The 17,715-nt window shown below is 45.7% G+C and overlaps 1 protein-coding gene across 2 annotated transcripts in view; it reads right to left on the bottom strand.

Annotated features, from left to right (window-relative positions):
* Positions 1 to 17,715, bottom strand: part of rab2a (RAB2A, member RAS oncogene family) — a 94,042-nt gene that overhangs the window by 31,197 nt on the left and 45,130 nt on the right. For both annotated transcript variants that reach the window (XM_038809442.1, XM_038809443.1), the window contains one exon: positions 10,198 to 10,309. In XM_038809442.1, the coding sequence (XP_038665370.1) occupies positions 10,198 to 10,309 (112 nt within the window). The remainder of the gene's footprint in view (positions 1 to 10,197; positions 10,310 to 17,715) is intronic.

Genomic DNA, 17,715 nt, shown 5'->3' with positions numbered 1-17,715 from the left:
TGCCATGTAATTTCTAACCAGCAAATCTAATAGTTCATGACAGAGGTAGGTTTTCTCTCACGTCACAGATCCATTCCTAGCTTTTGCCATAAATGTTGATGGCAGTAATGGTTCTGCTGGCTATTAACTGTTAATGGCATATTGAAATAAATTGTATAGCTTTTGAAATTCCCAGCCAAACAGTTTGCTGTACCTGTGCTTTGCTTTTGGTAATGCCCAAATGTGGAGTTTGAGAAATCAGCAATTTGCAGTGACTTACTATTTGTGGCAAAAACTGCTCAGGATATGCATTTTGCCAGAATATTCTGGCCGATTATGTTACGGTGCCATAATCTGAACATTGTTTTATTGAAAAATACTGACCTCTACTGGCAAGATCCAAAATCAAGTGGTGCATACAACTGAAACTCAATACCAAATTAGAGACAAGAAATGGAGGCTGCCAGTTTGAATTTTTAAAAAGGCTATTCTAATTCAGAGAATGAACATTTTCTTAAGTTCATTTGAGTTTGGATCGGTGCGCCTCAAACTATAGCCTGCCAGAGAGACCCAAGATTACTTTAAATATCAAGACATTCAAACATTAGTTGTGACTTTTACAACAGTAAGAAGTGGAAGACAGGTGTATTAAGAACCATCACGTCAAGCTGGAGACAGCAAGAATCGAGGCTCTTAAGCTACTGAGGGGAGGCGGGTCCATTCTATAACAATCCCTTTTCTCACACTACTGATACTTATTTTTCCAACCAAGGGCAATTTGGCCTGGCCAATTCACCCATCCGGCACATTTTTTGGTTGTGGGGATGAGACCTACGCAGGCATGGGCAGAATGTGCACAAACTCCACATGGACAGTGACCTGGGGCCAGGATCAAACCCAGGTAACCACTGCACCTTGTACTGTGTTCACTCAGTGGCTTGAGGAGGACGAGGAGGAAAGAGCGCGAGAGGTTCTACAACAGCACAGAACGTACATACTTAAGAATGTAACATCTGTTGAGACCAGAGGCTACAAAATAGTACAAGGACAGAAGGACAGCACAGTGGTTAGCAATGATGTCTCACAGCGCCAGGGACCCGGGTTCGATTCAGACCTCCGGCGACTGTATGGAATTTCCACATTCCCAGTGTCTGCGTGGGTTTCCTTCAGGTGCTCCAGTTTCCTTCCACAGTCCAAAGATGTGATCAGGTGGATTGGCCATTCCAAATGACCTTGGGGTGGGTTTGCAGGAATAGGGCAAGCAAAGGGCTAGTGCTGACCCAATGGGTCGAATGGCCTCCATACAGTATCCAAATGCCCGCAGCAGTCAAAGTGCAATTAGAAATAAACATGTAGGATAGCTATTACGAAGAAATGGCTGCAAAGGTTGGGGCCTGAATATTCAAAGATAGTTAACTTTTGGAGGGATAGGAAGGTAGGAAAAGATGCAAGGGATAGCTCTGTCAATGAAGAATGACAATAGTACAGTAGAGAGGTTACATTTTCTCTAAAGATAAAGATGTAGAATTAGCTTGGGTAGCAATAAGAAATATTCTACTTAAAAGTCACTCGAGTAGTTTATCGAAGCCCTAACATTAGCTACACTGTGGGGAAGCAAGTACAGGAAGAGATAATTTGGGGGGGGGGGGGGGGGGGGGGGGGGGGGGGGCATTGTGACAAAGTTAAAGCGATAATCATGGGTGATTTTAATTTGCAGATTGCAAAAATCAGATTAAAAAAGGTGGCCTGAACAATCAGCTGAGGGTTTTCAGGACAATTTCTTCGAGCAGCGTGTTCTGGAACCAAACAGTGGCATATTCTAGATCTGGTAATGTGGTAAGAGACAGGATTAATGAATGACCTCAGAGTAAAAAGTGCCCCAGGTAGCAATGAAAACGACATCGTATTCAGTTTGTGGAAGAGAAACTTAAGGGCATATTATCAGACTACAAAGACAGAGCTGGCAAGTGAACTGGGAAATTAGGTTAATTGATAGGTCAATAGTGAAATCTCTTAAATGTCTGCCATCACATTAGAAATGACGAAATGACAAAATATATTCCAGTGAAGGAAGAATCTTGTTGAGAACACACCAGGTCATACCCATCTAAGGAGGCAAATATGATGTAAAATTGAAAGAAAAGGATACAGTTCAGTAAGATTAGGTCAAATATTGGACAGAATATAAAGAACAACAAACAAATGAGGGAGAAATTAGAGTACAGGTCTAGTTTCGCCTTCTGGTCAGGCAACTCAGCTTCTCACTACCTTAAGCAGACCTCATTGAGATAGATTCAACAGATACTTGACTCAAATCTTCACTTTTGTAACTCTGGTCAGTCAAATCACCAAAAGCCTCATGCCTGGCGAGAAGCGATGAATTGTCCATCACATTTTTTTTTAAAAAGCAGGGGTGATGTGATGAAGTTTTGGTGCCACAAAGCTTATAGCAGTTATGCTTGAATATTCACCCTCTTCTCATTCCCTCCTCTCACCCAATTTCAAGATGGCGCCAGAGTGTGCTCTCCCCCAGATACTCTTCCTATCTCTTATAATACTAGCCTTTTAAAATGTAATTCTAAAAGTAATACTCTCTCCAACCATGCTCTTATGTTTACTTACAGGTCTGGAGATCCTTGGACATCGGTGGACTGACCCAATGACCTGACAGAACTGGTCCTGCTACCCGACCCTGACCTCTTATTTGGAAGTGGAAGAGGCCCGACCCTGCATAGAAATCGACCCAGCCAACGCAGCGCCCCAGCCAGAGACCCGGCTCGACATGCCCAGCAGCCCGACTCATTGGCAGAAGAGAATTGACAAGTATGCCCAACCGGGCCTAGATAGAGGCCTAACCTCAGGAATGCCGAAGCAGACCACCAACACTAGAACAGACCAAGTGACCCTGACACAACCTGACCCAGGAAGACCCTGCCAGCAACCCACAGTTAAAGCACCCCAAAACAGTGAGGACCAAGCACGCCAAAAGGAATACCCGTCCTCGCAGAACCCCAGGGCCTGACCGCATCACAAAATCACAACCTGCACCTGGGCCCCACCAGACAACAACATCGCGAGTTCTCCTATCGGATCCCAGGACCATCCAGAAGCAGTCGCTTAGAGGAAGTGAGGGGAATGCGCCAGCCTGCATGCGAGACTAAAACAACACGGTTTCAAGTCTCCTTGCCCCAACATACTCCTGATAAACGTCCAAGTAATTGAAACCAAGCTGGATGAGCTTAACTCTAGGGATGCCTCAGAGACAAGACAGGGACTGCTGTGTGGTCAGTTTCAGAGACATGGCTCTCATTCCAGCCTCACCGGACTGTGCCATACAAACTGACAGCTCATCAATACACCGGATGGACTGCACAGCGGCATCGGTCAAGACGAACAGTGGATGGGTTTGCCACCTTGTCAACTCCTCCTGTTCCGATGCTTCACAGCGCCTGGTTCGATTCCCAGCTTGGGTCAGTCTGTGCGGATTCTGCACATTCTCCCTGCGGATTCTGCAAGTTCTCCCCGTGTCTGCAAGGGTTTCCTCTGGGTGCTCCGGTTTCCTCCCAAAGTCCCAAAAGACATGCTGGCCAGATGGATTGGACATTCTGAATTCTCCCTCAGTGTACCCAAACAGGCACCGTAGTGTGGCAACTAGGGGATTTTCACAGCAACTTCATTGTAATCTTGATGTAAGCCTACTTGTGACAATAAAGATTATTGGTGCTCAGACATGGTGACCTGGCAAACTACTGCTCTCCAGACCTGGAATACCTGACTCAAGTGCCACCCATACTACCTCCCAGGGATCACAGCAGTCCATATCCCACCCCAGGTGAAAGTGAGAAAGGCACTTGATGAACCTTTCATTGCTTCAACAGTAAAACAGAATACCAGATGCCTTGTCCATCATGGCCAGGGACTTGAACCAACCAACCTCAGAGTACTGCCAAAATTCCACCACCACATCTCCAGTCCCACCAAGGCACCGACTGATCAATCCCCCCACTGCACTTCAGAAAAATCAGACCACGAGATGGTGCTCCTTTTCCCAGTATACAAGCAGAATCTTGAGCGTGAGAATCCGGTTAAAAAAGGTCATGCAATGCTGGTCTGAGGCAATGGAAAAGCTCTTCCACAACTGCTTGGAGTCAGCAGACTGGTCCATGTTCAAGAACTCAGCAGTCAACTTAGACACATATGCCACCACCATCACAGGCTTCATCAGCAAGTGTATCGAAGATTACGTGCCAAAGAAGATAGAATGTGCATTCCCCAACTGAAAACCCATGGTTTAATCAAGAGATCCAATCACTACTGCAGTCCAGGTCTGAAGCATTCAAGACAGGCGACCTCGACATATACAAGAAATCTACGTCCAACCTGTGCAAACCCATCAGGGACACCAAGAGAAAGATTAAGCTACAGTCACAGACTAACGACATGAACTCTTGTTGGTTCTGGCAGGGCTTAAACAATACAACGGACTACAATTGGGACTGAACAGGTTAGATGCAGAAGAATATTCCCAATGTTGGGGGTTTCCAGAAGTTAGTGTCACAGCTGAAGAATAAGGGATAAGCCATTCTGAGATGAGAAAGAACTTCTCTCAAGTTGTGAACTTGTGGAATTCTCTACAACCAAGCTATTGGGGCCAGTTTATTTTACATATTCAAGAGGGAGCTGGACGTGGCCCTTGCAGCTAAAGGGGTCAAGGGATATGGAGAGAAAGGAGTGGGATACTGAATTGGCATGATCAACCATCATATTGAATGGTGGTGCAGGCTCAAAAGTTTGAATGGCCCATTTTGTCAAATACACCTATTTTGTATATTTCTAAAGCAAAGCAGAGTAGAGTTTGGCAGCAGAGCACCCCTCCCCAATGAAGTCAATGCGCACTCTGCTCGTTTTGAGTAGGAAGCCAGTTGTCAAATGCCCCAACAGCCTCAGACACACCCATACCTACCGTCACAACCTCGGTCAAAATCAGCCTGGAAAGTGATCCCACAGCAAGTAATGGATCCTGACAGAGTCCCTGGTCACGCACAGAACCAACTGGCAGGTATGTTCGCAGACATCTTCAACCTCTCCCTACTCCGTTTCAAGGTTCCACCTGCTTCAAGACGACCATCATACCGGTGCCAAAGAACACCAGGCAATGTGCCTCAACGACTACCATCCAGTGGCCTTGACATCTATTATGAAGTGCTTAGAGAGGTTGGGCACGAGACATCAAATTCACACTTCAAGAATGCCTTGATCCACTGCAATTCGCACACCACCACAACATGGTGGCATGGTGCCAGTGGTTCACACTGCTGCCTCAGCACCAGGAACCCAGGTCCAATTCCAGCCCAGGGTGACTAGAGTTTATATGTTCTCCCCGTGCCTGCGTTGTTTCTTCCACAACTACAAGTTTGCTGATGGCACGACTGCAGTGGTTGGATCACAAACAACGATGAGTCAGAATACAGGAGGGAGCGATGGAGAGAACTTAGTGCCTGGTGCCAACGACAACAATCTCTCCCTCAGTGTCAGCAAAACTGTCAGTAAAACTAAGAGGTGGTCATGACTTCGAGAAGCAGTCCACATCAATGGTGCCGCGGTGGAGATGGTTAGAGGGGTTTCACAGGACAGTGCAACATCAAGGGCCAACGGGCCTGTACTGCACTGTAATGTTCTATATTCTATATTCTAACAGTCTCAAATTCCTGGGTGTGCACGTCACCAACAATCTGTCCTGGCCCACCCACATCGACACAACCACCAAGAAAGCACAACAGCGCCTTTACTTCCTTAGGAAACTTGGCATCGCCATATAGACTCTGACCAATTTTTATAGATATACCACAGAAAGCATCCTATCTGGCTGCATCATAGCCTGGTATGGCAACTGCTCGGCCCAAGACCATAATAAACTACAGCGTCATGAACACAGCCCAGTCCATCATACGAACTCACCTCCCATCTACACCTCCCAGTGTCTTGGGAAAATGGGCAGCATAATCAAAGACCCCTCCCACCCAGATTATTCTCTTCCAACCTCTCCCATTGGGCAGGAGATACAAGTCAGAGAACACTAACAGAACAAAGAAAAGTATAGCACAGGAACAGCCCCTTCGGCCATCCAAGCCTGTGCTGACCATGCAGCCGCTTAAACTAAAATCTTCTGCACTTCCAGGATCCTGATCCCTCTATTCCCATCCTATTCATGTATGTCAAGATGCCCCATAAACGTCACTATCGTCCCTGCTTCCACCACCTCCTCGGGCAGCATGTTCCAGGCACCCACTGCCCTCTGTTTTAAAAAAAAAAACTTGCCTCATACATCTCCTCTAAACCTTGCCCCTTGCACCTTAAACGTATGCCCCCTAGTAATTGACCCCCCCACCACCCCTGGGAAAAAGCCTTTGACTATCTACTCTGTCTATGCCCCTCAATTTTGTAGACCTCTATCAGGTCGCCCCTCAACCTCCGTCATTCAGGTCTCCCTCAGGTCCCACAAAGTTTGAATTCCACTGTCTGCTAGCAATGCAATTTTTGATTTCTCACTTCCCCAGCTCAATTTAAGATAGATACATGTCCATTACACATTCATGGATCGAAATGATCACAGCAAATAGAAAAGAAAAAAATGGGAATCAACATGGCGAGAGGGCCCTTAGAGAACCAGACTAGATCCAAGCTCTGCAGACCTGCCACATCCAGTCGTGAAGGGTGGTCCAGTCGTGAATGGTGGTATAAACTAACTGAACGAGACATCACAAATATTCCCTCTTAAATAATGGGGGAAGCTCAGAACATCAGTGCAAAAGAGAAGGCTGAAGCATTTGCAACAATTTTCACCCAGAAGTGCTCAGTGGATGATCCATCTAGGCCTCCTCGAGGTCCTCAGTATTTTAGATACCAGCCTTCAACCAATTCAACTCACTCCATGCTGTATGAAAAAACTAAAGGCACAGCATTCTGCAAAGGCCCATAACATTCTGGCAATAGTAGTAAAAACCTGTGCTCCAAAACTTGTCACGCCCCTGTCCAAGTTGTTCAATTACACCACCAGCACCCGTGACATGTGGCAAATTGGCCAGCTATGACCTGTACACAGAACATGACAAACCGAACCTGGCCAATTACCATCTCTGTACACTCTGAATCGATGAAGTGATGAAATGGGTAATTGACAGTGCCATCAAGTGGCACATACTCAGCTATCGCCTGCTCATTGATGCTCAGTTTGGATTCTGCAGAGAATACTCAGTTCCGGACCTCATCACAGCCTTGCTCCAAACATGGACAAAACAAAATAGGTGCTGAAGGGGGAGGAGAGATCGACTGCTCTTGACATCACGCATTTGACAGTGTGGCAGAGTCCTAGCAAAACTGGAGTCATGGTCAAAACTCTCCACTGGTTGAAGATATACCTCGCATAAAAATGGAAGATGGTCGTGGTTGTTGGAGATCAATCATCTCAATCCTGCGATGCGATATCCTAGGCCCAACTAGCTACAGCTGCTTCCATGACCTCCCTTCCATCTTATCATAAGTAGAGACGTTCACAGATGCAATGTTCAGCACCATTTGAGAGACTCTGCTGAATCAGCACATGCCCGTGGACCTGGAAAAATTCAGGCTTGGTTAAGTGGTAATTTGCACCACGAGTGTCAAGCAAAGGCCATCTGAAATAAGAATGAGTTGAACCATCTAACTTGAACTTTCAATGGCAGTATCAGTGCCAGATACACCACCATCCTGGGGTGACTATTCACCATCAACCAAACTGGACCAGCCATATAAATATTGTGGTAACAGGAAATCAGAGGCTGGGAACTTTGCGGAGTGCAAGTCACCTCCTGACTCCCAAAAGTTTAATCACCATCTGCAAAGCACAAGTCAGGTGTGTGCTGGAATTCTCTCCATTTGCCTGGATGAGTGCAGCTACAAAACACCAAAGCTTAACATCTTAGATTGGCACCTCATCCACCACAACATTCACTCCTCCATCACTGATGCAGTGGCAGCTGCTTGTATCTTTGCCAAGCAGCTTGTATCTTTGCCAAGTTGTACTGCAGCAACTCATCAAGGCTCCTTTGACTGCACCTTCTAAACTGGTGACTTAACATAGAACATACAGTGCAGGAGGCCATTCAGCCCATCGAGTCTGCACCGACCCATTTAAGCCCTCACTTCCACCCTATCCCCGTAACCCAATAACCCCTCCTACCCTTTTTGGTCACCAAGGGCAATTTATCATGGCCAATCCACCTAACCCACACATCTTTGGACTGTGGGAGGAAACCAGAGCACCCAGAGGAAACCCACGCAGACATGGGGAGAACGTGCAGACTCCACACACAGTGACCCAGCGGGGAATCGAACCTGGGACCCTGGTGCTGTAAAGCCACAGTACTATCTACTTGTGCTAGCGTACTTCTACCACCTAGAAAGGCAGCAAATGCATGGGACACTGACCACTTGCTAGTTCCCCTCCAAGCCACACACCACCCTGAACCGGAGCTATATCACCGTTTCTTATTGTCACTGGGTCAAAATCCTGGCACTCTCTTCCCAACAGTACTGTGGGTGTTCTTACAACATATGGACTGTGCAGTTCAAGGTGGCAACTTACCACCAACTTAAAAGGACAATTATACACGTGCAGCAAATGCTAACCTAACCAGCTATGCCCACATCCCAAGAATGAATACAAACAAAAATTTGCAGGCGGATCAAGGTATCACAGGAATTTGAAAGAACTCTTTCGCAGGAGGATTTTAGTCAAGAATTTTTAATACTTTCCCAAGCAACTGTCATTGGTCACCTCCCCAACAATGAAAGGATCTGATGGGGACAAACTACTTAAATCCTCAACTACTGACTTTGCTGATCCTTCTGTTATCTGTAAGCTCCATTCCACAAGGATTCAGCTCGACATTCTAATCCTTTACATTTCCATACGTTTCTACCATCTCCCCATCTTGCCATTGACTGACTATGCTTCTGAAATATAAACCAATAACCCAACATTTAGCACGATCCCAGATTGTTGATTTGCAGAGTTAACTACAAATTGAATTGTCAGTACATAATTTAGGAGCTGTGCAGTCATGAAATAGACTAATTCAGACACTGCCTCCAGATTGCTTCCTGAAACTAATTGTTCCCTTTGCCAAGTGAATGTTTTCATTGCAGTCACTTTAATCCCCTGAAGTTTCCAGGTGGTCTACAACTTTCCCCACAGAATTAAACTGAACAATTTCTAGTTATCACACAAAACGTTGGATGTTCATTGTATTGCACAAATATCTCAAAAGAAAACAGATCATAGTGAAAAATAGTGAGACCCACTGCAATACATGCATTTTAATTGGCAATATTTACTTATCTGGCATGAACAGAAAGTAGGACAAAATAGCAAATGTTATTGGCACAAGTGGGGACATGCAAAATTCTGCCAGTTCTGGCCCAATTTATCGATTTTCAAGCAAATTTGCGTCTTGACCAGTAATGCTGACACCAGTGGGCAAAATGCAAAATCAGGACTTGGGCACAGGCAATGGCTCACCCCATCTGCAATGACGAAAATTAAGCAGACCCATACAGAGTTAGAAATCGAATTTCAAACCCCTTCACTATTCCCAATTCGATCATTTCTAGAAATAGAGTTGATAGTCACATGCAGCTGCAGTGGCTTCCCCAACAATTTGAATATTTTCTCCTTTGCAAACATTAGCAATTATGGTGACCTTGCCAGCATTGTTATATAATACCCATCATGCATTTTCAGTGCAAATTTAATTGTAGTTCCTTAACAGCTTTAGAACATTACCAATGTCTCCTTTGTTTGGTTTTCAAAGTTCGTAGATTAATTAGTGGCATTATAAAGTGATGACAAAAATAAATAAATAATGGGAATAAAATGGAGTAGATGACTAATTGTACACCAGATTCTTCTGCATCCAAAAGTGTCCTCTCGCCCTTGTGTGATTATTGAAACCATTAAGATTTCAGTTTAAAAATTTTTTTTAATTGCCAACATATACTACTCAAGCAGGTGGACAGGTTAATTTCTCCAATTCATGCCAAAGAAACTAGCCCAAAAGATATATGGACTCAAGTTCTAGTTCATTGCAAAGTATTTGCTGCCAAGTCTCTTATACATTTCTAGAACGCCAACTAAAATGAACACAGTTACAGCACTTAGAAAATACTACGTCATATTACCTCCTCAACATTGGAAGCAGTCTTTGCAGAAGTCTCCATGAAAATAAGGCCATGTTCTCTTGCAAAAGCTTCCCCTTCATCCTTCTTCACTTCCCGTCTTGACTCTAAATCACTATCCAGAAGGGAAAAAAAAACAATACGTTTTGACAACATCCACAATCACACAGTAACAACCAAACTTGGGATTCTATGGCAATGAACAACCCTAGGGGAAGAGAGTTATCCAATGGTCCACTAGACTAGAGGATAGAAATTTTGTTTAATTTAAAGAACGCAACAAATTTCAAGGAAGTCACTTACAATGCAAGAAAGACAAGATACCTGGAAGTGGAAAGTTGGCACATTTTTTTTTACATCTTTCCTATCAGAGCAATATTAATAATAAGCACAAAGCAGTCACTTCGCTTTAATTTATATCAGTTAGTTTCATGATATTTTGCCAACTTGGATTGCGAAGTGCTATAAGGTACCTTTTGCAGTCAGCTTTTGGGACCGTTCTTAATTTTAATTTAGTTGCAATTGTGTTTTCACAAGTATAGATTTTATTTCCGCAATCTAATGCTGGGTTGTTCCGATATGTAGACAACCAACCCATGGCACTTCTTTTCCCCATTACAAATCCCTTTCACTGATTTGCTCCAAAATGGAGATCACCATAGCAGCACTCACTCCTCTGCCTTGAACCACCCCACTCAAAATCTTAACCATTTCCCAAGACACTGCACACCAAACATCTACCTTTGCTAAACACTTCAGGACCAAGTTACTGTTCTATTGAACCAATCCGAACTAAACACTAGTTGGGACCACCTTTCCTGGCTCCTGCTCTCCCTTTCAGAAACCCCAAAAAGTCCACTGACGAATCAGTCCTCTCCCTCCAAGCCCATTTCTAGCCTTTATTCTCCCAGATCAGTTTATTAAAAGAAATCACAGCATCAGTTTCACTCTACCTTTCTGAACTGTATTTAGGTCCCTTCTGACTAGTTCTCACATTGCACAAAACACTGTGCCTGGTCAAAGTTACCAACCAAATATCTCAACTTCAAATACAGTACATTATTTCTTCCTGTTCTTTAGCTCTCCAACAGTACGCAAATCCAAAATCTTCCATTGCTCTCACTCCAATCTAGCAATACTTGTATGTTGCTTCAAAGAGATTGTATCACTTGTCTTGCATTCACCAGGACATGAAAACCAAATTTCAAATGATCACATCAACTTATACGACAGAAGAGAGAGAGTGTTAATGGATTGGTAAGTTGACGGAGGCCACAAAGAAAGCAATAGATAACTGTAGGATCTCAAAGGTCTCTGGCAATTCAAAAAAAGCAAAAGAAATGAACATATTCCTTATGCCTGCAGAGAGTGGATCCCTGCATCTCCGAGGCACAAATCAGGACTGGGATGTTGCCCGATTGCAGCTCCAACAGCACAAGAAGCTCAACACCATAGAGGACAAAGCAGTCCACTTAATTGGCACTCCATCCACAGACATGCACTCCCTCCACCACCAACGTGCAATATAAATTGTATCCAGTATTTTGCACCTTACTTGTTGAAGATGCCAGAACCACGGAAAAAAGATTTCTTCATATACCAGAGATAAATGCTTTCAGAAGGGGCTCAAGAAACTTAACTAAAAGCAAAGATTAAGAGGCGATCTGATACAGAAGTTCAAAATTAAGAGGGGCGGTGGTTTGGAAGGTTAATAAATTGCCAACTGCTTGTAGCAGACATATATTTGTGCAAACATGATCGCCAGCTATACACAATAGTATAACATCCAACACTATTTTCTACTGATAATTAGCCAGCTGCAATCAAACTCTCAGCTTCGATGGAAGTTGATCCATTGCCAGTGGCAAGTGTTCCACTAGCCATAATATTACATTATGGGTCTCCATTTATACAGTGCATTTCTTTCCATATTGCAGCAAAAAGTATCAACGCTGAAGCAATAAAAATTGGAAAAACTATTGCAACAAGAAGCTATGGCAGTTTGGGTGCCAAGCTAGAAGAAACTGGATACAGAAGCAAACTTGAGTAAGCTCAAGGTGTGCAAGGATTTAAAAAAAAATTTATAAATGCTTTTTATTGGGTTTTTGAATAAAGTATATTCACTGTTATGTGCACAAAATAGAATACATGTATATATACACAGAAAAGAGAAGGGTACATGCACACACACAAAAAGAAAAGTTAGAATAAAATAACTGGTCAGGTATTATGTGCTGGCTCAACAACAGCAGCTCTGTACAATTGGCAGTATTGTTTGTAGCACATAAGTGGACATCTGTTTGTTTGTTTGGGGGGGGGGGGGGGGGAAGAAGCGGTACATATACATTTGGGAGCTGGGGAAACAATTACAGAACAGTTAGAGGACAATACACGGATGGATCTGGTGTTGGTGTTGTCACTTGCTTCTCCCGGATGGTTTTCGCCCGGATTTTCCTTGTTGTCTGCTCCCGTAGATGCCAAGTTTGTTATTGTTTCCTGTGCCCTCCTTCTGGCTGCCATTCCCTTGCCTCCCCCTCCCACCTCACTGATTCCACTCTATTGCTCCCCGTCTCCTCCCTATTTCACCCCCTCCCTTCTCCAGTGGTTCGCGTTTCTTTTCTGTGGAAGCAGTCTTCTGACCCTTGGACAGTGAATTTGATTTTCTCCATTTGGAAAGATTCTGAGAGGTCGGACAGCCAGTCTGCAGCTTTGGGTGGTGCTGCTGACCGCCAGCCGAACAGGAATCTACGGCGGACGATCAAGGAGGCAAGGGAGTCCGCCCTCCTCCCGAGGAATAGATCTGGCTGGTCTGATACCTGAAGACCGCCACTTTTGGGCATGGCTCCATCCTCACCCCCACCACTTTGGACATTGCCGTGAAGACAGCTGTCCAGTACCCTGCAAGTCTGGGGCAAGACCAGAACATGTGGGCGGGGTTGGTCAGGCCTCCTCGGCACCGTTCACATCCATCCTCCACCTCTGGGAAGAACCTACTCATACAAGTTGTGGGCTCTATGTACCACTTTTAGTTGCGTCAGACTGAGCCTTGCGCATGGAGGTGGAGTTGACCCTATGTATTGAGTCGCTCCAGAGTCACCACCCTATTTCAATCCCCAGGTCCTCCTCCCATTTCTTTCGCGTTGTGTCCAGTGCGGTGTATGCCCTTTCTACCAGTTGGTCATACATGTCACTACAGTTCCATTTATCTGGGATGCTTGCGTCCGGTATTGTCTGTCGTGGCGGTTGTGGATATGTCCTTGCCTCCTTTCATAGGAATTTTTTGAGTTGCAGGTACCTTAGCTCATTATCCCTGGCTAGCTGGAATTTCTCCGTCAGTTCGTCCATTGTTGCGACCCTGCCGTCCGCATATAGGTCCCTGACTGTCAGTGACCCTTTATCCTGTCCCCACTTTTTAAAGGTGGCGTCAGTCAGTGCTGGTGCGAACCTATGGTTGTTGCAGATGGAAGCTTTGTCCGACATTTTGGTCAGGCCAAATTGCTGCCGTAGTTGGTTCCAGGACTGAGATGGCTGTCACCACCTGGCTGCTGGAGCATTTTTTGGGTGGGGATGGGAGTGCCACTGTGGTGAGGGCCCAGAGGGAGGTCCCCTTGCAAGAGGCCTCTTCTGTGCACACCCACTTGGCTTCTGGCTCCTTGATCCATCCCCTTGTTCGCTCTGCCGTCGCCACCCAGCAGTAGAATTGCAGATTTGGGAGGGCTAGCCCCTACCGGATTTTGTTTATTGTAGGACCTTCTTTGGGATCCTAGCATTCTTTCTCTCCTCTTTTCTCTCCCTCCTCCCCCCCAATACGAACACCATGATTAGTTTGTCTAGTGCTTTGAAAAAGGCCTAGGGGGATGTAGATCGGGATGTATCCAAGTAGGAAGAGGTACCTGGGCAGCACATAGAACACTACAGCGCAGTACGGGCCCTTCGGCCCTCAATGTTGCGCCGACCTGTGAAACCATCTGAAGCCTATCTGACCTACACTATTCCATTTTCATCCATATGTCTATCCAGTGACCACTTAAATGCCCTTAAAGTTGGTGAGTCTACTACTGTTGCAGGCAGGGCGTTCCACACCCCTACTACTCTCTGAATAAAGAAACTGCCTCTGACATCTGTCCTATATCTACCACCCCTCAATTTAAAGCTATGTCCCCTCGTGTTGGTCATCACCATCCGAGGAAAAAGACTCTCACTGTCCACCCTATCTAACCCTCTGACCATCTTATATGTCTCTATTAAGTCACCTCTCAGCCTTCTCTCTAACGAAAACAACCTCAAGTCCCTGAGCTTTTCCTCGTAAGACCTTCCCTCCATACCAGGCAACATCCTAGTAAATCTCCTCTGAACCCTTTCCAAAGCTTCCACATCCTTCCTATAATGTGGTGACCAGAACTGCACGCAGTACTCCAGGTGCGGCCGCAAGAGAGTTATGTACAGCTGCAGCATGACCTTGTGGTTCCGAAACTCAATCCCCCTGCTTATAAAGGCTAGCACACCATATGCCTTCTTAACAGCCCTATTAACCTGGGTGGCAACTTTCAGGGATTTATGTACCTGGATGCCGAGATCTCTCTGTTCATCTACACTACCAAGAATCTTGCCATTAGCCCAGTATTCTGCATTCCTGTTACTCCTTCCAAAGTGAACCAAGTTTTCCGCATTAAACTCCATCTGCCACCTCTCAGCCCAGCTCTGCAGCTTATGTCCCTCTGTATCCTATAACATCCTTCAGCACTATCCACAACTCCACCGACCTTCGTGTCATCTGCAAATTTACTAACCCATCCTTCTACACCCTCTTCCAGGTCATTTATAAAAATGACAAACAGCAGTGGCCCCAAAACAGATCCTTGCGGTACACCACTAGTAACTGAACTCCAGGATGAACATTTGCCATCAACCACCACCCTCTGTCTTCTTTCAGCGAGCCAATTACTGATCCAAACCGCTAAATCACCTTCAATCCCATACTTCCTTATTTTCTGCACGTTCATTTTGATCACCTGGGCTCTCCCTGCAAGGGAGTGGGAATGTGTTCCATCTTTGCAGGTCTGTTTTTACTTCCTCTGTCAGACTGACGAGGTTCCATTTGTGGATCCCTTTCCAGTCATGGGCTATTTGGATCCCCAGGTAGTGGAATTTGTGTCAGGCTTGTTTAAATGTTAGTGCTGCCCCACCTGCTTGTAGGTGTATCGGGACGGTCTCGCTTTTCCTCATGTTGAGTTTGTCGCCCGAGAAGACGCCAACCTCTTTCAGGAGCGTGATGATTCCATCCATGCTGCTTTGTGGGTCCGAAATGTAGAGGAGCAGGTCATTTGCATAGTGAGACTGTGCTCTCTGCTGCCCCTTTGGATCCCCCTCCAGCTTTTTGCTGCTCGGAGAACAATTGCTAGTGGCTCGATCGCTAGAGCAAACAGAAGCAGGGACAGTGGGCATCCTTGTCTGGTGCCCCTGTGCAGCAGGAAGTATCGGGAGTTGCTGTTGTTGGTCTGTACGCTTGCCAGGGGAGCGTTGTATAGGAGGTAAACCCTGTTCCAAGCCCGAACCGCTCCAGTACCTCTGAGGTATTTCCATTCGACTCTGTCGAAGGCCTTTTTTGCGTCTAGGGAGACGATCACCTCTGGTGTTCTCTCCCTGGATGGGGTCATTATCACGTTTAGCAGGCATATGTTAGAGGTAAGATGTCTACCTTTGACAAAGCCCGTCTGGTACGTAGTCTTCTAGCCTTTTGGCTAGGATTTTGGCATCTGCGTTCAGCATTGAGATGGGTCTGTTATGACCCACATTCCGTTGGATCTTTATCTTTCTTCGGTATCAGCGAGATTGAGGCCTTTGCTAGCGTAGGTGGCAGTGTGCCCCTCGCTAGCGAGTCTGTGAAGCTGTGCAAGGATGACCAAGAACAGTTGTTTCCCTTTCCCCACACATCTGCCCAAAAACATTCTCCCTCACCTTGAACCTGTGCCCCCTTGTAGTTGAGTCTTCACCCTTGGAAAAAGCTTCTGACTATTCAGCCAGTGTATATCTCCGTTAATTTTGTTGACCTCAATCAGGTCTCCCCTCAGCCACAGTCTTGCCAATGAAAATAATCTGGGTTTATTCAACCTCTCCACATCACTACCACCCTCCAGACGAGGCAACATTCTGGTAAACCTTCTTTGAACTCTCTCCAAAGAATCCACGTCCTTCTGTTGTGCGGCGACCAGAATTGCACGCAATATTCCAAGTGTGGCCCAACAAAAGTTCTATAGAACTGTAACACGACTTGCTAAGTCTCGCCCTGGCTGGTGAAGGCAAGCAATCACACCTAAATTTGATGGTATTTGCCAGGATTGAACTTCATCTACTATTTCTCTGCCCAACTTCCAATCTATCTATATTCTGCTGCATTCTGACAATCCCTTCACTATCTGCAACTCCACCTATATTGGTCTGATGACCCAATTATTTTTTCTAAGGGGCAATATAGCATGGCCAATCCACCTAACCTGCACATCTTTGGGTTGTGGGGGTGAAACCCACGCAGACACAGGGAGAATGTGCAAACTCCACACGGACAGTGACCCAGGGCCGGAATCGAACCCAGGTCCTCAGCGCTGTAGGCAGCAGTGCTAACCACTGCTTCATGCCACCTGGGACCTTGTCAAACGCCTTACTAAAGTCCATGTAGACGACACCCACAGCCTTTCCCTCAATTTTGTCACCTCCAAACAAATCCCACAAAACCATGTTGCCCATCACGAACAAGTCCATTCACTTCCAAATGCAAATAAATCCTGTCCCTCAGCATTTCCTCCAACAGCTTCCCCACCACTGACGTCAGGCGTACCGTCCTATAATTACCTGGATTATCCCTGCTTCCCTTCTTAAGGGGCAACATTGGCTATTCTCCAGTGCTCTGGGACCTCACCTGTGGTCAAAGATGATGCAAAGATATCTGTTAAGGTCCCAGCTATTTCCTCTCATGCCTCCCACAGTAATCTGGGATATATCCCATCCGGCCCAGGGGGCGTGCTTACCTTAATGCGCTTTAAGATATCCAACAGTACCTCCTTCATTTTGCTGATATGTCCGCACACACACGCAGCCTTGCCAAACCCAAGACAGTGTCCCCCACCCTTCCACCTCCTCTAACTCAAGGGGTTGACAGAATATCAGGTAAGCTCTTCCTTTCTTTTTCTTGGTTTATCTAGAGGGGATGGCAGTGCAATATTCCTCCTGCAGAATGTTTGAGGTGAGGGACGCCGTCAGTGTCTCTGCTGATTTTACCTGTGGGAAGTGCACCCAGCTCCTCAGAAACCATGTTAGGGAACTGGAGCTGGATGAACTTCAGATCATTCGGGAGGCAGAGGTGGTCATAGATAGAAGCTTCAGGGATGTAGTTACTCCTGGGAATGAAGCTAGATGGGTGACGGTGAGAGGGGCTGGGAAGAAGCAGTCAGTACAGGGATCCCCTGTGGTTTCTCCCCTTCGTAACAAGTATACCACTTTGGATACTGGTTTGGGGGGGAAACT

This window comes from Scyliorhinus canicula, chromosome 10 (genome assembly GCF_902713615.1).
Source record: "Scyliorhinus canicula chromosome 10, sScyCan1.1, whole genome shotgun sequence".
NCBI classification, from domain to species: domain Eukaryota; kingdom Metazoa; phylum Chordata; class Chondrichthyes; order Carcharhiniformes; family Scyliorhinidae; genus Scyliorhinus; species Scyliorhinus canicula.
Note: the sequence above shows the minus strand (reverse complement) of the source record. Positions and strands in the feature narration are given on the sequence as shown.